This window comes from Nannospalax galili, unplaced genomic scaffold (assembly GCF_000622305.1).
Source record: "Nannospalax galili isolate Female #2095 unplaced genomic scaffold, S.galili_v1.0 scaffold455, whole genome shotgun sequence".
Lineage (NCBI taxonomy): Eukaryota > Metazoa > Chordata > Mammalia > Rodentia > Spalacidae > Nannospalax > Nannospalax galili.
Genome location: NW_008335815.1, coordinates 292,711 through 317,950, shown reverse-complemented (window position 1 = coordinate 317,950; position 25,240 = coordinate 292,711). Strand labels below are relative to the sequence as shown.

The window sequence follows — 25,240 nt, the reverse complement described above, 5'->3', positions numbered from 1 at the left end:
TTTCTTTCTTTCTTTCTTTCTTTCTTTCTTTCTTTCTTTTTTTTTAAAGAAAAAGCCCTTTATGTTTCTGCAGTCACTGCATACTGAGTACACTGGTTTTATTTTCATGGATGTCTTAAGACATTCAAAATATCATTAGACAAGAGGGGGGTAATAACGCTCGTAAGCACAGTTGTTATTTTTTCTTTCCTTTTTAAAGGATACAGTCATTCCACAGACCCTCAGCAACTTTTTTGTTCCTAAGCAACATGGGTTTGTTTTTTTTTTTTCCCTTAAGGGCTACAGAATGAAGGGCAATGATTCTGTGTGCAAGTTACAATACAGTGTAGTCACTGCTATGATAGAAATGAAAGTTGCTAAGAGAATATGTAACTAAGGTTGAAGGAGGACTATTCAGGGAAACTTTCCTATAGAAAACTACATTTAATTAGGAACTTGGAAGAGTATTAGAAAGTAAACAGCCACAATAAAGTTTTGAAGGCTTTCATTGGATCAGAAGCAATTCACAAATTAGAGAATATCATAGTGTTAGAAGTTTGATGTAACCATGGCAAAGTGTCAAAGAAAATACTTACAGGGTGAATGTGAAAACAAAAATTAAAATTTTTAATTATTTGACCTGCAAAAAGTGATTAGATTGGTTGCAATTACAAAATTTCCTTGTTTGATATGTCCCATTAAAAAGGTTTCCATTTGTGTAATTATAGGTTTGCTGACTACTTCTGATTGGTCAAGCTTAAGTTCTGCTTCTCTTTAATACAGGCCTTTACAAGAAGTAATGCAAGAGTTAAATTTCTTTTATATTTGCAAATCAAGGAGGTTAAGTTCACTGAGGACACCTAACTGGTCTTCTGCATCAATTATCTAGGCCTGATCCTCCGTTTTAACTTTCTTTAACAGGAAGAAGGCAGATTAGGCACTCATGGACTGTAAGGGGAAGAATGAGGAATTTTCCATGCAGAAAAAGTGTGAGTCAGGACTCAGATGAGAGAAAGAAGTACAATTAGTCAGTACCCTTGGACCACGAGGACAAAGAATGTGGAGAAGAGTTGAGACAGGAGAAAAACAGAAAAAGTCTGTGTAGCCTTGCAAGTTGCATAAGACTTTAATATCACACAGCCTTTAAAAAATTATTTATTTTTATTTTATATGTATTTGTGTTTTGCCTGCATGTATGCAAATGTACCTATCATGTGTGCAATGCCTGAGGAGATCAGAAGAGGGCAAGAGGGCATCAGATCCCCCAGAACTGGAGTTACAGTGGTTGTTCGGGTTGTTAGGCACCCTGTAGGTGCTAGGAACTGTTTCCAGATCCTCTGCAAGAGTAGCCAGTGCTCTTAACTACTGAGCCATCTCTCCAGCCTTAAAGTCACCCAGTTTTATTGGGAACTACCTGGAGCTGACCTGGAACTCTTTATGGAGACCAAACTAGCCTTGAACTCACAGAGGTTCACCTGCCTCTGCCTTCCTCCCGAGTGCTGGGGTTAAAGGTGTGGGCCACCATGCCCAGCTTAAAGCTTTTTAAGAGGGAGATGTTGAAATCACACTTACCTTTTAGAAAGAGCTCTTCTTTATGAACTCTGAATTAGAGAATCTCATCTAAATCTAGAGGCAGAGAGATACATATTCCAGACATACATATCCCAGAGGCAGAGACTCAGTATCCCAGACAAAGTCGGGTGGTAATGTCAGAGGAGGAATGAGAGAAATGGACAGATGAAAGAGAATTCAGAGGTGTAGCTGACAGGGTTCGTAACAAAACCTAATACCTTGTATGCTAAAATTTTAAAGGCATCCAAAGACAGTTAAGCTACTGTCTGGGTGTAAAATAAGTGAAGGTTACAAAACTTAACAAAGACTCTCATGGCTACTTTTCCCAATGCTATGACAAACACCTAATGGAAACAACTTAAGAAGGTATATTCTAGTTCATGGTTCAGAGGATGCAGTTCGTCATGATGGGAGGGCATGGTGGTGGGAGTGCATGGCTGCTCCTTGTGGGTCAGAAAGTAGAAAGCTCAGGCCAGGAGTAGAGATGGCCTAAAGCCCTCAAGTTCCTCCCCGTTGCCCTGTGACTGCCAGCCACAAAGCCCAAATTTTCCACAACCTCCCAAGACAGCACCACCAGTTGGAGCTCGTAAACCTGTGGTGGACATTTCACACTCAGGCTTAGCAAAGTCCAATCACCAGGTCATTTCCCTGTTCTGACACAGACTGCTGGCATGCTCTAGACATGTTGTAAACATCTAGAATATTTTGAACTTTCTCTTTAACATAGGAGCTACTTGCTCCAAATCCACCTTTTCTGTTAGAATCTGAGCAGGAATTGTGTTCTCTTTTCATTATCAGACATGGAGATTAGCAGAGCACCTGGTACAGAATAGGTATGCCCTGCTAGGTTATGCCATCCACTGAGAAAGAGCACAACTGGGGCAAACACAGAGAGGGTTTTTAGAGTCATTAAACATCAGCCACATAAAACAAAAACCAGTGAAGTGATTTTTTTTCACTTTGGGAAGATAAGTGAAGATCCTTCCTGCTGTTCAGGACCTCTACATATAATTGAAAAGATGCTCCAACACCCCTGTGTGTTGTGACAGAACTGTGAATGCACTAGCCAGGGCCTTTGCCCAGGTTTTAGGGACAGACAGGCTTCCCTTAGAAGGCAGTATCTATGTTAGTTGTTTCAGGGTGAGTTGGAGAAATCAGAGCTGCCTGGAGACTGAAGAGGGTAACTTTGTGTGAGAATACCGCTAGCCATGCAAAGTCTTTGAGGCAGCAGAAAAAGTAGTGAGTTCAGAAATAGAAGGTTTTGCTATGGCTGGAGCACTGGAGTGTTGACTGGGGTTGGAGGCTGCTGTGTGTCTTCTAGCAGCTCCAACTTCTGGCTAAGCTCTTGTCACTGACCAAGTCATGGTCATTCATAATTCCACTGAACTCTTAGCTTATCTAACCACAGCAGGATCTGGTTATGCCCCTGAAATTACATTCCATCCTAGAGAAGGATGGAGAAGGAGTACTCAAAAATCTCTCTCTCTCTCTCTCTCTCTCTCTCTCTCTCTCTCTCTCTCTGTGTGTGTGTGTGTGTGTGTGTGTGTGTGTGCGGTGTGTGTGTGCAATGTATATGTGTATGTGTGTGTGTGGGGTGTGGGTGTGGGGGGTTCTCTCTCTCTCTCTCTCTCTCTCTCTCTGTGTGTGTGTGTGTGTGTGTGTGTGTGTGTGTGGAGTATGTGTGCATGGTATATGTACATGTGTGTGCAGATGCATGTGGAAGGGCAGAAGAGGATGCTGGCTGTCTTTATTGCTCTCTTGAGACAGGATCTCTTACTGAACCCCAAACTTTCCATTTTGACTATCCTAGCCACCTGTCTCCATTCTTGAATGCTGGGGTTAAAGACTGTAACAGCCATGCCTGGCTTTTAAGTGGACACTGGGAATTTGGGCTCAGGTCTTACTCTCACAGTAAATGTTCTTACCCACTGGGCCATTTCCCCAGCCCCAGGATGACCAAAAATCTTGAGGGGAAAATGTGATCATTGATTGGAAGCTTCCTTTGAATATAGCAGCTCAGCAATGATCTTTCTGAGTTGAACCAACTATGGACACACTCCTGCCACTGTTGATTGGGCTAAACTGGTAGAGAATCTAGTTTGGAGCTGAGGCATCTTTGGATATTCCCAGCATCACTGCAGCCCACCTGTTGCCTCTGCCATGCAGCTCACTTAACTGTCTCTTGCAACGTTATTTCTGGTCAGGCCATCTATTTCTGGTGGCCAGGGAAGTTGTTATTTGTTTTGTTTTGTTTTTATATAGTTCACAGTGCTCTAGTGTGAGGATGATGACGACTCCTTGTTATTCCAGGATTAAGGGTGGTTTCGGTGTCTGGCTATGGTGGGGGATGGCAACAGAAACATCATCTGAACTGTCATCCTCCATGTGAGTGGGGAGGTTGCCCAAGATGGGTTTACTTACCAGCCAGTGTTAGTTCTCCTGTTATCAGTCAACTATTACAAGAAAAGGCTATAGAGTGCGGCTATCAGTGTTCTGAGTTTTCGGGCATAACATGGAATGGTATCAGTAGTTTAGCATTTAAATTTTTTTATTTATTATTATTTTATGTGTATGCATGTATTGCTTGCATGTAGGTAAGTGCACCTGTGTCGTGCAATGCCCGCAGAGGTCAGAAGAGGCTGTCAGATCCCCTGGGACTGGAATTACAGACAGTTGTTAGCTGCCATGTGGGTGCTGGGATTCAAACCCGGGTCTTCTGCTAGAACAGCCGGTGTTGCTAACCGCTGAGCCATCTCTCCAGCCCCAATAGTTTAGCATTTAAATGACTCTGGAACTTCAGGAATGATACTGAAACTTCAGAGTTTAAAAAGAGAGATTTGTTTATTGTAACATCCCAAAGGGAAAAAAGTCAGGTCATTGCAGCATTCAGTGTTTCTGAGACAGGTTTCAGTAGTTCTCATCCAGAACAGAGTGGAGCCCGTGCTTCAGTGAGAGGGTTTGAGAAACCGAAGACCAAGCTCCCTGACTTTGATTGACATGTCTTTGTTAGAATGGCATGTGGAAATGCCATATATGTTCATGAGGAAGGCCTAGTGGGTATGTTTCTCTTGTGCCAACATGTAGAATGGAGCATATGTTTCAGACTTTTATCTGAGGATTATATAGTAAAGCGTTACCTTGTAAAACTTGGCAGTCATGACCAACCAGTATTGAAAAGCATTTATAGGATACTTACATGGAGTTTCTGTGACGGCCCTGTGAGTATAAACATACTTAACATCTGGGCATGATCAGTTCTATTCCATTTGCATTCGAGTTGAGTTGGACTATAACTGAACCTTTGATAAACTTCTTTGTAGAAGGCAAAAGATTAGGCAAATTACTTCTCCTAGTTTTACTTTCTTCTTTTTTCAAAATTTTATTTATTTATTTTTATTTGGAACTGGAGTTAAGGATTATTTGTGAGCCACCATGTGGGGGCTGGGAGCTGAACCCAGGTCCTCTACAAGAGCAGCCAGTGTTCTTAACTGTCGAACTGCTGAGCCATCTCTCTTGACCCTTCTTTCTAAAATAAAAAAAATTTAAAAACAGTTTTATTGAAACATAATTTACTTACCACATAAAATTGCCCCTGTATAGTATACAATTCAGAGTTGTACAACTATCACTGCTGTTTCCAGAATGTTTTCTTCACTTCAGAAAGAAACTTCATGCGCTTTAGTAGTTGGCCTTGTTCCCCCTTTTCCTGACTCCTGGAAACCACTAGTCTAGTTTCTCCATAGATTTGTCTCTTCTGACTATTTCATATAATGGAATTACAGAACACAGGGCCTTGGGCCTGTCGTCTTCCCATGAGTATAATGTTTTCAGAGTTCATCTGTGTTGTCGCATGTAGCAGTACTTAGTTCATTTTTATGGCTCAATAGTAACTACTGTATGGATAGCCCAAGTTTTATTTATTCATTTATCAGTTCAAGGACATTTTGGAATTTTTCAGTTTCAGCTTTCATTAATAATGCTGCTATTAACATTTATGTGCACGTTTTTGTGGGGCTACATGTTTTTAGTCCTTTGGATACATATCTAGGACAAGATTTCTGGGATGTGTTTTAACTCCATGCAGCCTTTTGAGGGGCAGCTTTGGTATATGTATCTTGAAAATGGAGACTTTTTTCTTTTTTTTTTTTTTTTTTTTTACATAGTCTCATATAGTCATGTCCCCAAGGGCACAGGGGTAATTATTTACAATTAAAGCTACTCTTTGGAAGGATACTGGAGCCTTGAGGCAGAAGGAGAAGTACCTTATTAGTCACAGGTGAGTCCCAGGCTCATAGAGGTCACAGGTCTCCTTACGGAGGCCCTGGTGAGTTCGCAGTGTGGAGTCCAGCTGCCGGAAGTTAGTCTGCACCCTTCCTTTTTTGGATGAGCAAGGCAACTAATCTCCTGATGTCTCTTTTTCCTAGGGAGTAAAGATGGGGTAATAAACCTATTTGGGGGCCTCAAAGTGGTAATGAAACCATAATAAAATCATATACATGGAAGTGTGTGTATTGTCCAGCCTGTGCAAGGTGATGGTGGCAAGAAAGACATTATGACTATGTCAAATTAATTTTGTAGTAGTCCAGGTCACTAAAAATATCCAGTAATAAAACATTCAGATGCAGAGTTTCTGGGTGGTCCAAGATCTTTAAAGTCCTTTCTAGCTGATTTGTGAAGACTTTTAATAAAACCCCTGACAAATGGTTATTTAGTTCTCCTAAAGTCCCTTTTAAGACAGGGAACTTAAGCACATGCCTTTAATCCCAGCACTTGGGAGGCAGAGGCAGGTGGATCTCTATGAGTTCAAGGCCAGCCTGGTCTACATGGTGGGTTCTAGGTTAGCTGGGGCTGCAGGGAGACCCTGTCTCAAAAAGACCAGAGGAAAAAAAACAAGGGGGGAGGATTTACTACCTCCTGTAATATGGTAATAAATTCTCTGGGTCCAACTCTACTAAAGAATTAATTTGTTCTTGTATAAATGATAGCTGCTTTGCTATAATTCTTAGTTCCATTCATTTCAGAATAATTTCTTAAATTATGAACTATTTCATAAGTAACAAGAGTGTACAAAGGATGATAAAATAGTTGTTCAGGGATCTGCCATCTATTTTTATTCTGTTTGCCTCAGTGGACAAACAAAAGTTTGCATTACAGACATGGTTGCAGTCCTCTTGGTAGACTGCTTATATCCCAGTCTCCTGACTGCTTTCCCATCTTCAATTATTTTTTAGAAGTTGCTCCCAAATCACACAGTAAGAAAATAGTAGACCTGAAATTTGAACTCAGTGTCCTAGGTTCAAAAGTAATTGTTTTTCCCACAATTTTATACTGTCCCACCTAGGTAAATATGCATGTGATCATATACTACTTATAAATGAATAACAAACTATTAAGCATATATTAGTTGCTTTTCCTGGTTGCTGTGACCAAATAGTTGACAGTTAGGCAATTAAGGAAGGAAAGGTTTGCTTGACTCACAGTTTGAGAGTGCAGTTCTATTATGGTGGAGAAGAGTGGTAGCAGCCGTTCTACTGTGGCAGCAGGAAGGTAAGGAGATAGTCACATTCATCCAGCCAGGAAGCAGAGAGTGAGGACTGCTGGTCACTGCATCCATGGTCAAAAAGAAGAGAGCGATGACTGCTGGTCACTGCATCCATAGTCAGGAAGCAGAGAGAGAGGACTGCTGGTCACTGCATCCATGGTCAGGAAACAGAGAGAGAGGACTGCTGGTCACTGCATCCATGGTCAGGAAGCAGAGAAAGAGGACTGCTGGTCACTGCATCCATGGTCAAAAAGCAGAGAGCGATAACTGCTGGTCACTGCATCCACAGTCAGGAAACAGAGAGAGAGGACTGCTGGTCACTGCATCCATGGTCAGGAAGCAGAGAAAGAGGACTGCTGGTCACTGCATCCACGGTCAGGAAGCAGAGAGGACTGCTGGTCACTGCATCCACGGTCAGAAAGCAGAGAGAGAGGACTGCTGGTCACTGCATCCACAGTCAGGAAGCAGAGAGAGAGGACTGCTGGTTACTTTCCATCCAGTCAGGAAGCAGAGCAATGAATGCTGGTGCTCATCTTGTTTCTACTTTGTTCCTTTTCTCAATCCAGACCCCAGCCCACCGAGTGGCATTGCCCACATCCGGGGTGGGTCTTCCTTCCTTAGTTAAAACTCTTTGGAAACTCTATCACAAACAAGTCCGGGAGAAACATCCTCAGTGATTCCAAACCCAGCAGACAATAAAATTTAACCATCACACAGGGCTACTTAAAGCATTTTTTTTTTTGCTCCTCTGTTTACCATTTTAACTTAATTTTCAAAGAATATAAAGATATGAATTATTTTTTCAAACATAAAAATATGAATTATCACAGACATCAAATTAGTTGATTTTAGATTAGAGAAAATTTAATCCATTTAAAAGGCATGCATATATTAAGTTGATTAATTTCTAGTTGCAAGGAACTTTGTTTTTAGGAGAAGGATTGTTAAGAGATTAGTATGTTTTCAAGCAATTCCATTATAGGAACTGTCTGGGGGGTCTGAATAAGATTAAGCAAATGCCAAGCTGAGTTTTTTAAAGGCCAACTTGACAGTTGGTTATGTTAATGGAGCATGACATACAACAGCTGGGTTGTAATCCTCCTCCTATTGTTGGCATTGATTGAGTCATTATTCTTATTTCCAGTCTGGGCTAATACATAATGGAAGAGGTAGAAAGGAGAAATCAAGGAAGGGGCAGAGGAGAGCCATCTATGTCTGGAAATAGTGTCTTAAGAAGAGACTAAGGATTTGAAGTGTTCGGTGAGGAAAAGGAAGAACAGAGCTGGGGTGTCTGTTAAACGCTCCAGAGCCGCATTTCCTCCAGAGCTTATTTCCCAAGCAGTGCAGAGTCCACGCAGCCCAGAAGCCCTGCGGTAGCAGAGGTGGTGTGCACCCCAGTGTGAGATTTTGCTTGTAAAGCTTCGAAAACGAAAGCAGTAAACAAACAAAGAAGACAGCTTTGGTGGCAGGCAGTATCTGGCCCTCTCTGTCCCTACCACCTTCTCCCCTTTAGTACACATTGAGACCCAGACCTGCCCCTAAGGAGGCAGAAAACTCTAGGCTCTGTCAAGACCTCTTTAGCAGGGTTCTTCCCGGTCATTCTGTCTTTCATTATTCCCAGTCCCTGTGTGCCCTTGGCTTCAGCCCACTTGGCCCTCTGCACCCTTGCTGGTGCTCTCCTTCCCGAGCTGCCTCAGTCCCAGCAGACCTGAATCTCCCTTTAAGGAGAAAAAAAGGGCCAGTTCTTTGAGGCTCCTTCCCTGATAACCTCTCCTAACTAATTTCTTTCACGTTTCCTACTTGTGCAATTCACATTATCCTTTGACTATAACTTTCACATATTACGCTCCATTTGTTCAGATCTCTTGTAGAAAGTCTAGATTCTATATTATGTGTTGACGTTAGTTTGACAGAATAGTTTATATAGAAAATAACCTTTTTCTAAGGAGGTTAAGAATCAAACACACCAAGGCCAGAGGAGTCAGCAGATTAATTATTGGTCCAGTCTTTAAAAAATTAATTTTTTAATTAGTTTATTATTTTATCTACATGCTTTGCCTATATGCAATGCCCACAAGAGAGTGTCAGATCCTCTGAAACTAGAGTTATGGACAGTTGTTAGGTTGTTAGTCACCATGTGGGTGCTGAGAACTGAATCCAGGTCCTCTGCAAGAGTAGCCAGTGCTGTTAACCCCTGAGCCATTTCTCCAGGCCCTTAGTCCATTCTTTTTTAAATATTTTATTTATTATGTTTAATTTATGTGTATGAGTGTATTGCCTGCATGTATGTAAGTGCATCCATGTCATGCAGTGCCTGCAGACGTCAGAGGAGGTCATCGAATTCCCCTGGAACTGGAGTTATGGATGGTTGTTGGCTGCCATGTGAATGCTGGGAATGGAACCCAGATCCTCTGCAAGAGCAGTCAGTGCTCTTAACTGATAAGCCATCTCTCCAGATCCATGGTCCATTTTTTTCTTCAACAATTATTTACTGAGTGCCTATATACTAGATATCAATTTTGGTGCAGACCGGATCCTAGTGTTTCAACAATTATTTACCGAGTACCTATTATATACCAGGCATTAATTTTGGTACAGACCAAATCCTAGTGTTTCAACAAATATTTACTGAGTGCCTATTATATACCAGACATCATTTTTGATACAGACCAAATCCTAGTGTTTCAACAATTATTTACTGAGTGCCTATTATATATCAGACATCATTTTTGGTACAGACCAAATAAATCCTAGTGTTTTCATGGCATGTACATGATGATTGGGGGGTGGTGGTGTGGTCGCCGGCTGTTTTAGTTCCTCTGATCAGTCATCCGGTCTGGACCCCAGGGCTGGTGAGGAGTCAGCACCAGTGTCGCCACATTCAGGTGCAGGATACCAGGTTCAGTGACACAGATCTGCTTTATTGCAAGAAAGTATGGGCTTATATAAGGGTAATAGTCCAATCACAACACAGCATACGAGATCCCTTATTAGCATGGCAGACTAGTATCCTATTAACATTCTAGTGGGCCAGATGCCCCATTAGAAACAATGCATTCCAGCATGATAGGTATGTAAGGCAAAAGGCAAAATCAGTCACAAGATTTTCCACAACATGGTGGTAACAAAACAAGTATATGCAGTATTTAAGAGGCTATTATGGAATGGATTTTTTTTTTAATGAAGGGGGATATAGAGTGCTGGGATGAGGCATGAGGTGGGCTACAGCTTTAAATGATGTGGCTGCCTTGTCAAGAAGTTGACAGTTAATCAAAGATGGAGAGAAAGGTTCTTCAGCTGTGTAGTGAAGAAGCAACCCGGGCAGAAGGATCAACATCCAGAAGCCCCAAGGAGAGAGGGTCCTTACTGTTTCTGAGAAAGAACAAGGAGAGCCAGTGTGCGTGGCAACAGTGTGTGCAGGTGGAGAGCAGAAGCAAGGGGAGTAGTATTGGGGGGTGAGGGGGGACTCCAGATCAGGCAGCCACTTGGGCCTTAAGGGCTGATGAACCAACATCATCATCTGCTTGGGGTTAGACAGGGAGAGTATGGGGAGCGTATCCAGCAGGAAAACAGCATGGCATATTTTAACAGGGTCACTCTGAGCTATGCTCAGAACAGATTATTGGCAAATATTGGTAAGAGTAGGGAAAGCTGTAATGGGAGCCATTCAAGTAACTTGGCAGAGTTAAAGGGATCTTGAACCACAGGGATAGAAGTATTATTGGTGACCATACATGGCATAATATATAGTCTAATACATATGTATTAGAAGCAGTAGGCTTTACAGACACATGAGATGGTGTATACAATAGAGAATGAGTCAGGAATGACTCAGAGGTTTGGGCCCAAACAACTGCAATTACTGAGTTGCTACAAATCAGAATGGACTCCAGTGAGGACGGGCCTTGTTTTCTGGGGATGATTAGGAGTTTGGTTTTAGATATCACAAGTATGCTATCACAATTATGTTTAAGTGGCGATTTCTACAAAAGAAGTAGACATAAACTGAGTTTCAAGGAAGAGGTTCTGGTGGGCGTATAAACTTAGAACAGTAAGTGAACAAAATGTTTTTCCAAAAGCACTATTTTAAGCAAATTTAATTTCTTTGGAACTATTAAAACAAACCTTTTATAAGGTCTTGAATTCAATAGAGGACACTGGGGCAGACTATTTTCTTGAGGCCACAGGATTTATTTAATGCCAGGGGGAATGTAGTGGGTCTGAAGGAAGAGGAAAAGATTTCAGACCACCTAGAAGAGCAAGGAAGTCTATTTTAAGGTTTGGCAGGGAGACTCCTGGGAGGAGGGGAGACAAAGCATCTTGCACTGTGGAGAAGTGAGGAAGGAATCTAGTTAATGTGTGACTTAGAGGATGTGGGGGAGGTGTGGAGGAAGGACACAAGTAGTTAGGGTGCATTTATCATATGGTCCAGCTGGAAGGGGGTAGGGTGTACCTTAGCCCTTACCTTGGTACTATAAGCTCTATGGCATCTGTCATTCTCCTGAAATCCACATTAGGAGAAAAAATCCAGGCAAGCAGCATGTGTATAGCAGAGCAAAACATGGTTTTCACCTATTCATTAGTTCCACAGATATTTAGGGAGTGCTTCATGAATAGGAAACCAAGGGAATATAGACACAAAATTCCCCTTACCAGCCCTCAAACCACTCTGCTCTGACTGAGATCATTATAAACAGTCTGTGGCAGCATAGTGGGGTGACATGCTGCAGAAGTGTTCTTAGGTTGTTGAAACTCTAAGAGCTGACATAGAAGTTGCTGACACTTCCTTGCATGGCTTTAGATGAATGGGGAGGTTAGTGTTTACATGAGAAGCCAAATAATTTTAAATGGTCTAAATAATCCAGTGAAATGATAAAAGCAGTATCAAAGGACAGTACATAATACTTGGTGAATGCTAATATTTGTCTTAGGAGGAGTTCAAAGGAGAAAGAAGGCCAGGCTAGCTAGTGGGGAAAGTGTTATTTTGATGGAATTCCAACTAAGACTTGAAAAAAGAAAATAGATGGGGTGTCTTCAAGAGTTGTGATGGAGTTTTCTCTTTAGCCTAAGAGATGAGATGTCCATGAAGGTTTTTAATTATTTATTTACTTTATTTATTTTTATTTTGTGTGTATGATATTATGCTTGCATGTGTGTACGTGCACCTGTGTCATGCAGTAGCCATGGAGGACAGAAGAAGGCATTGGATTCCCTGGAACTGGAGTTACAGATGGTTGTTAGTCACTACGTGGGTGCTGGGGTTCAGACCCAGATCTTCTGCAAGGACAGCCGTGCTCTTAATCACTGAATCGCTGAACCATCTCTCCAGTCCCCCATGAAGGGTTTTAAGTAAAGGAGATGACAAGATGTATTTGAGTTTTGAAAACCTTTCCTTGGCTGTAATATGAAGCACAGATGTCCACAGTGGATTCTGGTAGACGGTAGGGACTGTTGTAGTGTTGGCTATGAAGTTTGCTGTGAGGTTGGGGAATTCAAGTTGAGCTATCTAGAAAAGAGTAGGGCTAGATTTTGGGTTGAGAAGACCAGATATTGGGGACACTTGTATAGCAGGTAAAATTATAACACTAAAAGTGGATAAACTCTCTAGGGGAGAAAGTATGAAGAGAAAGATAGTGGAAAGCTAAGCTCGTCCCTTCATATAAGTGCTGACATTGAGAATCTAGAAAACAAAAACAAAAACCCAGCCAACCAACCAACCAAACCAAAGCAAAACTACTGTAGTAAATGGAAGGACAAAGGGGCAGGGATAATTATGGAGAGGAGAAATTAAACTTAACTGCCAAGAAAATCTCAGCTATTCAAGAATACCCTGAATTCTTATGTACCTTTATTTCCCTAAACCCTGTTATGTTATGAAATTCTCTTCTGCGTTAAAAAGTATCCAAGTAGACATTCAAAGTTTGACTAAATACTATCTAGAATCTGCTAGTGTGACTCTTCTTGAGCAAAATGGGAGTGATAACAACTAGGTTACCCCCTAGGAGCTTAGAACAGGAAAAAGCTTAAAAAAATCACTGTTCCCAATCATTTCATTTTGTAGATGAAGAGTTTGGGGTCTAAAAAAGTATTTTCAGTTGATAGAGATATTCAGTACCAGACCTAACACCAGAATGTATGTTTGTTAGTATATGTGAGACACTATCTCATTGTGTTGTCCAGACTGACCTTAAACTCCTGAGCTCAGGTAATCCTTCTGCCGTAGCTTCCCAAGAAGCTGGGATTACAGGAGCAGAGCAGAATGTTCAGCTCAGAAATGTGTGTTTTGAGTTTTAATGGACTTTTATCCTCACTGTCAGTAAATCACAATGATATTAACAGTTTTATTTTATCACAATTACTTCTTGAACTACTGATTCAATGAATGTGTGTTTTTGACTTATTTTAGTGTGTGTGTGTGTGTGTGTGTGTGCATGTAAGTGCACCTGTGACATGCAATGCCTGTGGAGGCCAGAAGAGGGAATCAGATCCCTCTGGAACTGGAGTTTTGGATGGTTGTTAGCTGACATGTGGGTACTGGGAACTGAACCTGGGTCCTCTGTAAGAGCAGCCAGTGCTCCTAACTACTGAACTGCCTCTCCAGCCCCAAATGTGTAAAAAATTTTATGTGAAGATTTTAAACATTAAAAAAAATATTTTATTTATTATTTTTATTTTATGTGTATGAGTGTATTGCCTGCATGTATGTGAGTGCACCCATGTCGTGCAATGCTGTGGAGGTCAGAAGAGAGCTTTGGAGTCCCCTGAAACTGAAGGATGGTTTGTAGTTGCCGTGTGGGTGCTGGGAATTGAACCAGTGTCCTCAGTAAGAACAGTCAGTGCTTTTAACCGCTGAGCCATCTCTCCAGCTCCCTTAAACATTTTTTTTTATTAAATGTGGGGTATTTTGGCTTATATACTTGGTAAGAAATGTGTTCCCTCCTTACAATCCTCCTTTTTTTGAGGAATAGACTGTTCTGTTACAGTGTTCTCTGTTCCTAAAACCACTTGATTTACTCAAAGTTTTTCTGTCTTTCAAGGAAAAGTACAAGTTAAGCTGCTAGTGAGGCATCCTCTGTTATCATCCCAGTAGTAATTACTCATTCTTTGTTCTGGGTGCCCCTAGAGCCAATGTTTTTCAAACTGCAGGCTGAAATTTATCAGCTTCATTAAGTCAATTTAACAGGTCACTCCCAGAAAGAGAAATAGAAAACATCAGAATATAACACACATATTGAAATTGTGTGTGTGTGTGTGTGTGTGTGTGTGTGCGTGCGCGCATGCGCACATGTGTACACATCCACACTTGTGAGATGGCTTGCATGTAAAATACAGAAAGTTTGAAAGACACAAATTGGGAGGATTACAGTATATAGCACAGTTAACATGCTGTGACCAGCTGTGTGACCACTGGGCTCTTTGGGACCTTGTTCTTCTTTATGTCCTCCATGCAGTAGTTACTTTGTGAGTAGTTAGGAAATGGTGACCAGGATCAAGACAGAACCTAAAAAATAAAGCAAGTAGGCTGGAAAAGATGTGACAGCTTGAATTAATTAAAACCCCTTGAAGTTTCCTTTATCTTAGATGTTAATAGTTTTTTTCAACTTGGTATTACTGAACCAAGAACTCCTTTTGGTGTCTGTGCTGTGGGCTGTCTCCCAGTCACCTTCAGTGTCCCATGTGATGTGGTATAAATAATGCTTCCTGCCTATGTTGCAGCTGTCACTCAAGGATCTTAAATTGCTTTATGAACAGGATCTGGTGATGAGTGCCTGGCTCCATTTGGCAGGTGCCAGAGTCAAGAATCAGTGAGTGGCTGAAATCGTTGGGCTCAAGGGTGATGGCTGCCTTCTCCCCATTAATCCCAGTACTCCCCCATTTTTCCCAGAGGGAGGATCCCTTGGTCCTCCCTTTGAATGAACTCCACTGGTAAACAGTTTTCAAAGATCCACTCAGCTGTGATTCACTCTTTCTTTAGGGGTGTCTAGTGGGGGGGACAGGGTCAGGGAGCATGGAAATATGGGAATAAAGGCTACTAATGTAACTGTCTCTGAGTCTGAAACCCCACAAGGAGGAAGACTGGAATGAACTGGTCAGAGCTGAGTTTTGGGTTATCAATGGGAATTAGACTCCTCTTTAAGGTCTGCACCTGATTAACCGAGGATACTTAGCACGTAGTCACCCCGAATGGGCCATTTGTGGACATGAGCTTTTCTCCACAGCAACCTTATTTCTTGCTTCTGAGTTAAATACCACCCCTGACCCCTCAGCTCTTGTCTTTCCTTCTTTGTCTCTTTAACCCCAGTGCCATTTTAATTACCCCCTTCCCCATTTCCTAGAATCGTCTAGAGGGGTCAGCCCCTCTCTTCCAAGAAGCTGTTAACTGCCTACACTTGGGCCTGAAAGCTCCAGGGGGGTGACAGCCGAGTCCCGGAGGCCTGGAGTCGGGTTACTGCCACTTGTGTCTGAGTTCACACAGCATGTTCCTCCGTCAGGGATTCCGCAAATATCTCCCCGAGGTAAAAAAGGAAAGCGCGCTGCGCTCCAGCACCCAGAGCAGAGAGCCCTGTCCCCAAGTCCCGGAGCGCGCGCCAGCCACCGGGGCCATGTCGCCGTAGCCCCGGCCTCGCTCTGGGTCCCGCAGCCACCGCACGGTCCCAGCCGGCTCGTTCCATGCCGCGGTGCGGTCGCACTGTGTTCTCGCGGTGAGGGGGCGATCGGGCAAGCTCCTCCCCATGGGTCGCCCACCATGTCTAATGGATATCGCACTCTGTCCCAGCACCTCAATGACCTGAAGAAGGAGAACTTCAGCCTCAAGCTGCGCATCTACTTTCTGGAGGAGCGCATGCAGCAGAAGTATGAGGCCAGCCGGGAGGACGTCTACAAACGGGTGAGTGCGGACTGCGGGGCTGGCGTGGCCCCTGGGGGGCTCCGGCTGGTCCTCGGTGGAGCAGCGCTGCTCAGACCCAAGGGTACAGTCCAGACCTGGTCGCTTTCACGCCCTTGTGACCTTGGACCGCCCATTTCCCCATCTCTGTACCTTTCCTTCTGGGTTGGAGATGGGAGGCTAGGAGGCTCTCAAACCCTCTTGGGTCCCAGGCTGCTGGGTCAAAATGTAGATCCCATGTTCACCCCAGGTGCTCAGGCTTTAGCCTGCAGGGTGAGGAAGCATGGAAATTTGCATTTTAAAAGAAGCTTAGGGGGAGGTGGCTCAGGCCACACTTTCCCCTCGAGGATCTAGCTTTGGATCTGTGAGGAAATGGTGTGGAGGGAAGGCGGAGGACAACTCTTTCCTTGAGAAATTCATGTTTGCATTTGAAAATGTAGAAAAGCTTTGAGACAGAATATTGGACTTTTCAGTCTTAGGAACTATTCGCCCTGGATGAAGAGGACACCCATGGAACACAGGGGCCCTCAAGGTGGGGTAGGAGGGAGAATGGGCTTTCCTGGCAGGGAAGGCTGTCTTGATTGATGTGAGTGGGTTGGCAGAGCCGAGGGTGAGATGAAACAGCATGTTGGTCACAGGACTTCCAGTCCTCGGTCCTCGGTGGGTTAGTTACAAGGATTAAGTTTCCTGGTTGTCACTAGGTGGATTTCTTCAGACCTCCTAGTGTCTGGATCTGAAACAGCCAGGTAGCTTGGTGCTGGTTCCGACTTTAAAAGAGGTCCATTTAAAATCCCCAGCTGTTTCCCACAGAGGGCTACACAGTCTTTGCTTTGACCTGTCCAGAGGTCGCTGAATCACATTTGGATCTGTGAAATAGCTAGTGTCTGTGAGACTGTAAATTATTTGGTAAATTCAGCTAATGTGGACTGAATGTGGGGGATTGCTGATGTCTACAAGATTTCAATGATTGGCAAATTCAGTTAGTATGGACTGTTCCTTCTAGAGAAGTCAATCTTATTTCTTTTTGCAGTGTCTGAGTTTTAATCTGACTTGCCCTAAGATCCCCTCCAGATTCACCCTCCATCTTTTCCTCTGCTCTGTCCTAAGTGTACGCCCTTGGGGGCTGTCAGAGGTCCAGGAGACTTGGTAACAGAAAGGTCGGGAACAGGACCATGGATGGCAATGTGGACCTTAGGGTAGGAATACTGAATGAATTTTTCCACTGCACAGCAGGAGAAAGTTTTCCCATGACCTGTCCCCTAAACAAGGCAGAAGGGTTAACTTTCTAGATCTCTGGAGAGAAAGGGCTCTTCTTTTGCCTTGAATCAGGTGGCTGCTTGAATCTGTTGGCCTCACCCTCTTGTGGGCACTGGCTGGAGATAAGCTTCAGGACATGCTTGGGGTGGAGGGGTGAGACAGGGGACCATTTCTATCCTGGAGAAGTGTGATTAGTGAGATCACAGGAGCTGCCACAGGGTGTGGGGGAGGGGATCACAGCACAATGTTACAGTTAGATATTGCCACCCTGGGTCTGATGTGGGTTAACTATGACCTAGCTCAACCTGGTCTTCTGTATGAGCAGAGTGGGGAGGCAGCTATTGTAGCATGTGATTTCAGAGATCTCAAACTACTGTGTTCCCTCCTTTCCTGTCTCGCCAAATCTGTGTTCAACCGGCTTGTCACATTGCTCTTCTCACTTGATTGTGGTCACTTGAAAAGCACCGAAGGCTTAGGTTTTGACTTGGTGGTGCATGCCTGTAGTCTCAACACTCTAGAAGTGGAGACAGGAAGATAAGAAGCTCAAGGGCATCCTCAACTACATAGACACTCTCCGGCCAACCTAGGCTACATGAGACCCTGTCTGAAAAAATATACAAGAAAATTGAAAGCTCAGATTAAAATATTCTTTTTATTTAGAAGGCAGAACACATAAAGTCGTGGGGTGGGGTTGAAATAGGATCTTACTATGTAGCCCAGGATGACTTCAAATGTGTAGCTCTCCTGCTTCAAGCTCCCACATGCTGGGATTATAGGAGTGAGGCATGATGCCCATCTCGCCATTTTTAATGATTAACATCATAATTGAAAGTACTTTGTCACACTGTGTAGTGATGAGGAAATTGGTAGAGGAGTTCTGTGTTGATGGAAGGACAAGAGTTTCAGAAAACACTGCCCTGGGCGGCCTAGGGATCTGTAAAAGCTACTTAACCTCTCCAGACCTATTCCAGCCTCTGCAGAAATGACATTTCAAATAATGCTGCAGGCTGAGAATCATTTGTTGTGTGAACAAATAACAGCCATAAAATGTTTTATTAAGTTAATAAAATCAAGCTTAGATGAGAGGGTAGTCATTATATTCTTACTAGTAGTTATTATGGCATTTTAAATGAAATAGATGTTTGACTCTATAACATCACTGTCATGTTTTCCCGTGGGTGCTTCTTATGTTCATGTTGATGTTTGCACTGTGATTCCTTGAGGTTAGGAAGATTAATTAGCACTGTATTAGTGAAAACAGCAAGGGCAACCTGCTTAGCACCAACTGCTAAGTCAGTTGGTTCTGATGAGATCTAGAGTCCTGCCCTGTTACTATGCTTAGCTTCATTTTTCTTTCATGTTGAGTTATTTCTTTAAAAATAAAGATATGAGAGCTGGGGTTGGTGGTACATGCCTTTAATCTTAGTACTTGGGGGGCAGAGGCAGGCAGATTTCTGTGAGATTGAATCCAGTCTGGTCTACATAGTGAGTTCCAAGCCAGCTGGGGTTATAGGGAGACCATGTCTCAAAAAAAACAAAACAAAACAAAACCCCAAAACAGACAAAAAAAAAGATATGAAATTATATCTATTTAAGTTAGAATCTTTACAAAAATGTGGATGTTGTACCAAATCATTCTTTAGGTTTTGGGGGTTTTGTTGTTGTTGTTTATTTTTTGACAGATTCTCCTTCATCCCAGCCCACCTGGAAGTCCTGATGTGAATCAGACTGGCCTCAGTCTCACAGAGATCCACCTGCCTCTGTCTCCCAAAGGCTGAGATTAAAGGTGTGCGCCGCCACAACAGACATCCAAGTGATTCTTTAAAGAAAATCAATGCTTATGAAATGTAATACAAGTTTACTGCAGATAGTAATTATCTCATTACTTAAGAGGTAAACACTACTTAGTGTGAGATGATCAAGCAACCCCCCCGCCCATGACAACTTCAGGGAAACTTTGGGGGAAGAGGGTTGGGAAAATCGTGCTGTCTTTCTTTTTCTAAGTGACAAGTCTTCCTTTAGGTAGTTGACGGACACAGACAGACATAGAGATAGAAGGAGAGAGGAGCTGAGATGGATAGACTACTCAGTTGTGCAGGAAGCCACATGGGTTTATTTCTTTGGTCGTGAGAATAGTTGTAAAAGCTAGAGAGTTGTGCCACAGCCTAGGATTCTCAACTTCAAAGCAAGTTGATAGAAAGGACTGACAAGTTCTCTTTTCAGGCTGTTCATGGAATTGAGAAAAAGTTTAAGAATCATATCAGCTATGGATTGATGAAAAAGTATTAAATAATACATGAAGATTGGTTCTTTGAGACTAGCTACTTTTGTTGAGCATTAAGTAAACTATTCTTGAAGTTTCAATTTTTGTAAATAATAATATATATGCACATATATAACACACACACACACACACACACATATATATATATATATATTTTTTAAGGAAGCTGGTACTTACCCTTAGCACAGGTAAGCACCAAAGTGATTAGGGACCACTGCCCCCTTGTGGTAGCAAACAGTAATTGTAGGTTCAGTTTTGCCGGGAAATGGGGTGGCTGGGAAATGCGGATGGTTATAATGTTGGATATATAAGGCAAGCTAAGGAGGGTACATCGCTCCCAACTGTGGAGCAAAGGAGAGAAACGCTCAAGTGGCCCACAGCTGAGTATGGCCGCCTCTGAGGAGAACTGGCTTGTTAGCATTGCTGGACCGCAGCTGCCGTGGAAGTCATTTCTGGGTGGTGTCTTGGCTGACTTCCTCATTTTTATTACCTAATCCTGCGTCTTCTCTTATTAGCCGAGTGTGCCGCCACTAGCAACATGCCCAGCCCTGGAATTTGTGAAATTCACTGCTGTGTGTTCTGCACCGAGTCTCCAAACAACACACAGAAAGAAAGCCACTAGCCAGTCTCTGGCCCCATGATGATTACTTTCTTGTTCAACTTATGTGAATTTATTATCACACAAGGTTTCTTTTTAAAATATTTAAGGTTCCATTCTGAGAATGGAATTGAAGGTGTGATGAGGGTGGATGCAGCAGTAGAAAAGTAGAGAGATGGGGTGCTTTCATCCAGGACCAGATAGTGCCAGTTCGTTCCTATGGTGTCAATGATGTTGGGAGGTCAAAGTGGATTTTGAGTTTAGTTAGGAGTAGAGAGACTTGTGTCCCATTATTTTATGAGCTTTAAACCACCTTATTTATTTGAGATAAAAATTTTTCCCATTTTCTTATTTTTAAAATATTTTATTTATTATTTTTAATAATAAAAATATTATTAAATTATTAATTTAAAAATATTTATTTTTATTTTATGTATATGAGTGTATTACCTGTATATGTGTAAGTGCACCCATGTCACGCAATGTCTGTGGAGGTCAGAAGAGGATCCCCTGGAACTGGAGTTATGGATGGTTGTGAGCCACGTAACTCGGGTGCTAGGAACTGAACTCAGGTCCTCTGGAAGAGCAGTACATGCTCTTGACTGCTGAGTCATCTCTCTATCCCTTCTTTAGTTTTCTTATCTTTAAAACATGTTTATGGGGTTGGAGAGATGGCTTAGCATTTAAGAGCACATACTGCTCCTCCAGAGGACTCAGGTTCAGTTCCCAGGACTGATATGGTAGCTAATAATGGTCTGTAGCTCTAGTTTCAGAGGCTCTGATGCCCATTTTTCATATCCACAGGCACTGCACGCGTGTGGTGCACTTACATACATGCAGGCAAAACACTCATACACATGACATAAAAATAAACAAATAAAATTATAAAAAGTATGTGTGGGTGTATGTATACGTATGTGTAGGAGTGTGAATATGTGTGTCACTGTGTTTGTGTTTGTGTGTGTGTGTGTGTGTGTGTGTGTGTGTGTGTGTAAAGGACAACTTTAGGGAGTCAGTTTTCTCCTCCTATCATATGGGTCCTGGGGATGGAACTCAGGTTGTTAGGCTTGGCAGCAAGCACCATCACTCACTTAGCCATCTAACTAGCCCAGTTTGCTCATCTTTGAGGTTGGATGACCCTGTGCCTAGGAAATCTTTGAGGCTTACACGTAGCATTCTCTATAGCTATGTAAACAGCCTGTTGACTCTACTCACCTGCCAAGTTATCCTTGTTCCTACCATCCTGCTGTGCCTGGGCATAGTAGTTAAGAGCTACTAGCCTCAAGGCTGGAGAGATGGCTCAGCAGTTAAGAGTGCATATTGCTCTTGCTGAGTTCAGATCCTAGCACCAGTATCTGACAGCTCACAACCACCTGTTACTCTAGCTCCAGGGGATCCAACACCTTCTTCTGAACTCCACAGACACCTGCACTCACTGGTGCACATACCCTCCTACACACATATACACACATAATTTAGAAAATAAACCTTTAAGCCAGGCGTGGTGGCACACACCTTTAATCCCAGTCCTTGGGAGGCAGAGGCAGGTGGAGCTCTGTGAGTTCGAAGCCAGCCTGGTCTACAAAGCACGTTCCAGGCCAGCTCCCTGGCTACAGGGAGACCCTCTCTCAAAAAGACCAAAAAATTTTATTTAAAAATCTTTAAATAAAAAGATTTATGATCCTGACATCCCTTGCATGGATCATGGTTATGCATCCACTGCCTATTTTAGCTGCAAATACCCATGGGCCACATAACAATGTTTTGGTCAGGGCCAGAGAGATGGCTCAGTGGTTAAGAGCATTGGCTGATCTTGCAGAGGACCTGGGTTTGATTCCCAGCACCCACGTGGCCACTAACAACCGTCCATAACTCCAGTTCCAGGGGATCCGACATGATCCTCTGACCTCCACGGGCATTGCACAACATGGGTGCACTTGCAGACATACAGGCAATACATTCATACATGAAACAAAAGCAAAAAAAGCAAGCAAAAAACCTAATGCTTTGGTCAAAGAAGGACCATATGGGTGATGATGGTGGCTCCATAAGATTTTAATGAAGCAGAAAACTCCTATTGTCTAGTGATGTCATAGTCTCACAGTATTTTAGGGCAATGCTTCGCCTTTGTACTTGTGGTATAAACAAACCCACCACACTGCCAGGTGTATAAAAGTACAGTACATACAGCTATGCACAGCGCATAGTACCCCCTAATATTTATCATTATATTAAAGTCTACTGCTTAGTAAAATGAAAGAGCTAACTTCAGAATATCCCTGACTCTTTCAGAAATTGTGTTATCATAGGTGCTGCGATTGTCCCAGTATCTTCCAGGGAGACAGAATGGGAAATGTGATAAAGTTGATATTGACCTGGGGCAGGCCTGTATTCTGTGTGTGTGTGTGTGTGTGTGTGTGTGTGTGTGTCTTAGTTTTCTAACAAAAAAAAAAGTTTAAAAAGAAAAAAAATTAATATAGAAAAAAGGTTATAGGCTAAGAATATAAAGAAAAATATTTTTGTACAGCCACACAGTGTGTTTATGTTATTACAAAGGAGTTAAATTTTTAAAAATTAAAGTTTACAAAGTAAAGAAGTTATATAAGCTAAAGCTAATTATTATTGAAAAGAAGAATTTTTAGGGCTGGAGAGTTGGTTCCATGGTTAAGAGCACTGGCTATTCTTTTGGAAGATCCAGGTTCAAATCCCAGCACCCACATGGTGGCTAACTACCATCCATAACTCCAGTTCCAGGGGATCCAATGCCGCCTTCTGATCTCTGAGGGCTTTGTTTAATAATTGTTAAGTTTCTTTTATGTTTTAGTTACAGAAACTTTAAGAAATGTTATGGTAGTGAATACATACAGTGAAAAAAAAATTAATAAAGGAAAATATGTGATAGTAGTTAAGGGAGTAAAGTAAAGGGAGAGAAAAGATTACAGTAGCTAAACTCTGTGTGTGTATGTGTGTGTGTGTGTGTGTGTGTGTGTGTGTGTGTGTGTGTGCGTGCACGCGCATGGGTATTCGTGTGTGTGCCAGCATATGGAGGTCAGAGGTTGACATTGAATGTCTTTCCCCTTCACTCCCCACCCTATTTTTTGAGACAGGGTCTTTCCCTGAACCTGGAGCTCACTGATTTGGCCAGCCAGCCTCAGGGATCTTCCTGTCTGCCTTTTGAGCACTGGGATTACAGGTGTGTGTCCCTAGCACCCTGGTTTTAGAGTAATCGTTTCTCAAAATTAACTTATATCCTCCAGCAATAGGAACAATGTTTTAGAACCAGAATTCAAACAACTACCAAGGAGATAAGATCTTGACCAGATAAACATTTTGGAGGCCAATTTAACAAGTTTAGTTTACATGAGAATATACTTATAAGTCAATTTGATACCAACTAAATTATTTTTAAGAAACATAAGCTTATGTAGACAGTACACAGATATGCGATCATATAGAAGATAGATTTTAGCAACCAAGATTATGCAATTACTCTTTGTTGAGATCATATTTCCTGTTATTCTCAATGTGAAAAGGAAACTAACACAAAAATCTCTAGTAAACCTGTATATCTATCCTAAATAAAAAATTTATATTTAAGTGTTTTATATCAAGAATATTTGAAAAAGAAGTGATTTTGCCATCTCTATTCATCATAAAACCAAAATAAAAATTTACTTAATATATAAAAAACAAAAAAATATTTTATTTATTATTTTTATTCTATGTATATGCGTATATTGCCTGCATGCAAGTGTGTCTGTATTGTGCAATGCTTGCAGAGGTCAGAAGGGGGCATTGGATCCCCTGGAATGGGAGTTATGGATGGTTGTTAGCTGCCATGTAAGTGCTGAGAATCGAACTTGGGTCCTCTGTAAGGGCAGTCGGTGCTCTTAACTGCTGAGCTATCCCTCCAGCCCTGCCAAACTATTTTTATACAGTGAGCAAGGTTCATGTGTGCTTCTTTCTTTACATTCGGTGTGTTAATTCCCTGTCCTTGGTGTTCTGAGCTTCCTGAAGGTATATTTAACTATTTCTTCTTCTTCCTTTAGGGAGTGGGAGTTGGGAGAAAGTAGGGAGTCTCCATTCATTAAATATTTGTAACCAATATTTGTGCTCTTGGTTAAATTTTTTTGGAGCGTCATGCTCATTAAGATTGCATACACAGCTGGAGAGATAGGTAAGCAATTAAGAGCACTGGCTGTTCTTGCAGAGGACCCCAGTTCAATTCCCAGCATTCACATGGTAGCTAACAACCATCTGGAATCTGATGCCTTCTTCTGACATCCTCAAACATTGCACAACACTATTGCTCTTAAACACATGCAGGCAACACACTTATACACATAAAATAAAGTAAAAAATGTTTAAAAATAAAATAAAATGGGTTTTCTGTGAGTGACATATGGTGGACCTTGCTGTTTTGTATAAATAATATGCTAATCCTTGCTTTAACATGAAGAGTTAAGCATATGTATTTAATGCAATTGCAATCTTTGGGAAACTGGGGTTGAATTTATCAACCATCTATTTTCTTTTTGTGTGCAGTCATCTAGGCCTGGTTTATCCTTTCTCCCTTCTAAACTTCTCAAGGATCATTTTTCAGAATTTCATTGTTGTTTCTTTCTTTCTTTTGGTGGCGCTGGGGATTGAACCTGGTGCCTCATAGATACTGGGTGCTCTATCACTGAGTCATATCCTCAGCCTTCTGTTTTAAAGCTTTTATATGAAGACAGGGTCTCACTAAGTTGTCCAAGCTGGCCTTGAACTTGTTGTGCAGCCCAGGTATATCCGGAATTGGGGTTGCTTTGCTCAGTGGGGGACCTGGCTCCGGGAACAGAGAGACTAGATTGGTGGCAGAGCAATGACTCTGGGACTTCTGCTTTACTTCACAGTAAGCTATCAAGCCACCTTTATTCTCTAACAGCAAGCTTATATAACAAAGAGGGGCTAGTGGGTAGTGCAGGGTCCAGGTGCATGTAAAGTTCAATTTAGAGAAAGACAAATGGTGTTCATATTACATCATATAGGTTGATCAATCCTTAGCGTGGGCAGAGGGTTGTTTGTAAAAGACCGGGGAATTTGTCAGAGCTTATTAACTAAGATATCTTAATTTTAATTACACAC

General features: G+C 42.1%; 1 protein-coding gene across 4 annotated transcripts in view; it reads left to right on the top strand.

The window, feature by feature from the left end:
• Positions 1-25,240, top strand: part of LOC103731999 (myomegalin) — a 243,565-nt gene that overhangs the window by 70,889 nt on the left and 147,436 nt on the right. For 3 of the 4 annotated variants that reach the window (XM_008830514.2, XM_017797497.2, XM_008830517.2), the window contains exon 4: positions 15,870-15,980. The exons of the other annotated variant lie outside the window; for it this stretch is intronic. In XM_008830514.2, the coding sequence (XP_008828736.1) occupies positions 15,870-15,980 (111 nt within the window). The remainder of the gene's footprint in view (positions 1-15,869; positions 15,981-25,240) is intronic. 4 annotated transcript variants of the gene reach the window in all.